We start from the raw sequence: 4,417 nt of genomic DNA on the forward strand, positions 1-4,417 counted from the left end.
TGCAACTCCCTGTCACATATAGCAAAATTCAAACACTCTAATTCCACCATCTAAATATCTCATTACTTCACCAGCCCTTTATAAGTATTCACTAACCATATATATTCAAACGCAACCTTATTATTCATTACTTCATATTCAACATACTTAATGTGGTGGTTACGTACCCTCATGCTACTGTATACGCTTTTTACAGCTGTACGTATAAAAATTCTATCACAGACAGCGACTCTTTCTAATGGTAACATTGCTCAACCACCCTGTGCCTTCTCACTTTTTTTTCGTTTAATAGCAAACCGCGTATATATAAATGCCAAATTCTACGCCCGTTAGTTCATTTTTTAAACCCTAGGTTCAAAAACTAATTTTTTACTTTTTTTCGTATACATAAATTTAAAAATGGAATAGACAAAGGGTTCCCATGTATTTTCCGTCCATGTCACACGCACAACTAGATTAATATCTGTAGCCGGTCTGTTATTTGTACTTTTTGTCACCGAATACAGTGTACTCAACAGTGTCTCTGAAGCCACTGATGCATGTTGAAAGAAAAGTCCAAAAGAAGGAAAGAGCGTCTTCTGTGCAGATTTCCTTGTCAGTGACATTTGTACCCTTGACAAATGTGCGAGGATAAGTTCCTGTTCTTCAACCTATTCTATGTAGATGATGTATACCTAGGTTTCTGTTTTCGTTATTATCTCTTAGGTGTAATGTAATGAAATGTAACCGACCCAAAATATAACCCTTTTCCGTCTTCTTTCCTTCAAATATTAATTTGGCTTCTGTTGTTGATGTTGTTTTTTTACTGAATTTTACGTGTTAGGTTTATCCATTTTTACACTGTACTCAACCAGGTGGTCACAACTTATTAAGGAAAGCTTCTCGCTGTGCATTTTTAATTCGGAAAATGTTATGTCCTCCCAAAGATTAGGTAAGAGATAAGTAAAAGGAAAAAGATAGAGAGAAAACGATAAATGGATTGAAGAATAAAATATGAGAGAAATAAAGATGAAATCGATGTGGGGTGGTATTCTTTCTTTTTGTGTTAACTTTCTTTTTACGTTCAAATTTCAAGTAGAAACGCTTGTGCGGTTGAGAGTTTTCAGTAACACTTATCTGACAAGATGTTTAATATGTCACAATCACTCCTCACCGTAAAAAGAATATTCCACAGTTAATTTTTCTTCACTTCAATGGATGTGCAGAAGAGTGATGGAAATGATTTGAAAGTAAATTTTTTTGTTGTTTATTTGAGTAGATTTAGAGGTAAGTGGGAGTGAATTTGGAAGTAAAGTTTGTGAGAATTAGTGTAGAATTTGATTGACGTGACAGATTAAAAAAATTTACTTCCAAATCCACTCTCATTTACCTCCAAATTCACTCAAATAAACAACAACAAAAATTTACCTTCAAATCCTCTCAAATTCCCTCAATCACTCTCGCCAAATCTATTCAAGTGAACAAAGACTTAAAGAAGAAAATATTTAAATTAAGGAAAAAAAATCACAAATTTTGACGGTACTATATAAATCTTTTTTATCGTTATAACTTTTTCGTCTCTGTAATAAAGAGGGGTTGTAAAACTATGCGTACAAAAATTCTCTTATTGAATGATGATAAGTTGATGCCCTACGTGTATACACTCAAGTGAAAAGTGAAAGACACAAAGGAAAAGAAAGTGTTTAGTGATAAGATGAAAAGAAGGAAATATATGTATATTAAGTAAGTTAACAACAAAGGGATAAAATAAATGGTAGACCCTTTTTTGTATGATAGAAACAGTGTTTGGTACGATAGGCACTCATTTTATTGTTCTGTCCTTGTGAACGAACGAGTTACCAAACCATGGCTTAAGCACTTCATTTTAACCTTGTGTAATGAATGTAAACTCAATCAGATTTATACAAATTATTATTCACATGTATAAGATATTGAATCTTAAAATAATTTAGAATATCTTAAATTATTTATTAGATATTTTTTTTTCTAGTTTGTAGTTTGTTTAATTGTTTAATTGCAAGACTCAACGTTCAATGCAAATGTAATATAGATTAGTATTTACCTTTTGTATCAAATGATAACACACTATATCAAAGCAAACTAATCTGGATAGCTGTTTCTTTACTAAATTATTGATGACCCTTTTAAAATATTGCATTTTTTTTCTATACAATTTTTAATTTCGTACGACTTTAATGAATTTATAAAGATTTACAGAACTTTAACATGAAAAATGTCAGGATATATATAAAATTTTTCACTAGTTTCTCGGTCAACATTTTCCAATGAAGTACCCTCTCCAAAGGTGGAACGCACTTGCCTTGAAACAATTACACAATAATTAATTTCACTCGGAACATATTCTAAAATTCCTCTGAAATAACCCACAAAAATCAACCATCGCCAAATGACTCTGTTCTCAGCCTGGAATGAAAAAGTGAATCATCACTTGATTAATCAGAAACAGTTTTCATATCAAAGTTAAATTAGCAAAAATGTTAAAAAAGATACTCTTGAACATAAACTTTTTCGCTATTAAAAAGTTGAAAGTGAATAATGTTAAGTACCTAACCTTATTATTACATGGCAAAATTAAATAGAGACTTACAAAGAGTGTAATTATTGAAAAAACTAAAATGAACAACTTATTAAGTATAAATGAAAAAAATATATTTTATGATTTATTTTTCATTTTACACAACATTTATTATTAGACCGTGAGAGTAAAATTTATTAACAAACCTTAAATTTTATCAATTTCATCTCGTATTCGACAAAGACAAATCTCCTTGAGAAACTAGGAATAGAGAGTTTGTATTGAAGTACAAAAATAATCATTTTAATTTCATAACCAGTTCTTAAAGATACTGTTTGACAAGATTCGTTAACAAATCTTAACATATGATTCTATAGAATTTTAATAAAAAAAAAGTACATGATTAACGTAATTAGAGTGAAATAGTAAAAGTTATCATATATTTGTTCTGAAATCTCAGTAGTTAATGTGCGAAGGAAATGAACAGAGATGAAGAAAAAGTAAAAAGAAAAAGAAAAACACATTAATTTTCCTAAGAATGAAGTTAGTATAATAAGTGAATTACAGTAGGCTTTTTCACGTAATTAGCCCATGAATAACACCGGTTTTAATTAATTAATTAATTAATTAATTAATTAAACCTGTATACCTCCATGGTTGTTTTTCAGGAAACAACTCTACAACGTTCAACAATTAATATATCTTTTGTCTTTTTCTCTTAAATATATATACAGCAATACAAAATCCCAGCGAGCACGTCTTTTTTTCTTCCGAAACTACCCCTGCTCCGGTATGGAACTCAACGTCGCGGTGAACTTCCCCCTCCCCCTGACAACGCCATTTTTATTCATTCCTTTCCTCGCCGCACTGTTATCAGCGGCATCGGCGGCGGCACGACTGTCCGGCGCCACTTTCCAGCCAGGCTTGGCATTCTCCTCGCAGGGGAAAAGCAGATTCTGTTGGCGGCGAGAGCTACATTTGTCGCCGGCTGACCTGGCGAGTGCGGAGCTGGCAGTGACGGCTAGCGCGGCCATCTCCTGCGGCGGGAGGTGGCGCTTGAGGCGGTTAAGCGGGAGCGCGAAATAGAGCTGGCCAAGCTTTAACTCGTGGTCGTGGTGAACCGCTGTTACAACGTGGTCGAAGGCCATCTCGTCGGAGTCGCATATGAAACACGTGGGATAGAGTTGCAAGAGATAGGAGACCTTGACCGGGTATGAGAACTCCTCCATCCGGCCGTCGTGAACGACGACCTTGGCCGTGGGCTGCTGGGCGGTTTGGCCGCAAACGCAATTTCCCATGTAGAAGAAGGAAAGAAAGAGGAGTCAAATTGTGCGTGTGGGGATAGCTATTTGTTTTCAACTCTTAATTGGAGACACCGTGTTAAGGTTTATCCCTCTATTTATAGGACTCCCACTCTTCGGAAGAGCCAGCCAGCCTTCTCTTGCTTCCCACCTTTTCAACTCTTAACTTTTACCACATTAATAATAAATACTAATTCTGGTCCCCCAACTAATTTTTAATTTATTACAAAAACAATTCAATTTCATTACCTTTTAATTTACAAATTAATCTAGATAATGTTATGTCAGAACACCTTTTTTCCCTAATATTGGAATTTATTAGAAATAAATAAATTAATAAAAAATATTGTGCATGCATTGGGAGGAGAATGGGAATGGGTTTACAGGCTGGTGACAGGTTGTGGTGCATGAAGTGTTGAGTGAGTTAGTATTTACGAAGAGAGGGACTGCTACCAGATTTTGGTCCCTTCTATGCACTTATCTTTTACTTCTCTTCTTACCTTTTCTCAAGTTTCTTCATTTCACGGTAATGCTTACGACCTCCATATAAATGCTCTGCTACTATAATATTTTTTTTTTT

The 4,417-nt window shown here is 34.1% G+C and overlaps 1 protein-coding gene across 1 annotated transcript; it reads right to left on the reverse strand.

Moving 5' to 3' along the window:
- Window positions 1–3,037: 3,037 nt before the first annotated feature.
- LOC124826700 (uncharacterized) lies at window positions 3,038–3,922 on the reverse strand. Its single transcript, XM_047299601.2, has one exon. It carries the CDS (start codon window positions 3,832–3,834, stop codon window positions 3,313–3,315), a length of 522 nt encoding a protein of 173 aa, XP_047155557.1. The 5' UTR covers window positions 3,835–3,922; the 3' UTR covers window positions 3,038–3,312.
- Window positions 3,923–4,417: the final 495 nt, after the last annotated feature.

The sequence above is a fragment of the Vigna umbellata genome, chromosome 1, assembly GCF_029865625.1.
Source record: "Vigna umbellata cultivar VRB3 chromosome 1, Vumbellata_1.0, whole genome shotgun sequence".
Lineage (NCBI taxonomy): Eukaryota > Viridiplantae > Streptophyta > Magnoliopsida > Fabales > Fabaceae > Vigna > Vigna umbellata.

What these genes read in the sequence shown, in the direction of transcription:
- LOC124826700 (XM_047299601.2), bottom strand. Translation starts at nt 3,834, where the DNA reads ATGGGAAATTGCGTTTGCGGCCAAACCGCCCAGCAGCCCACGGCCAAG.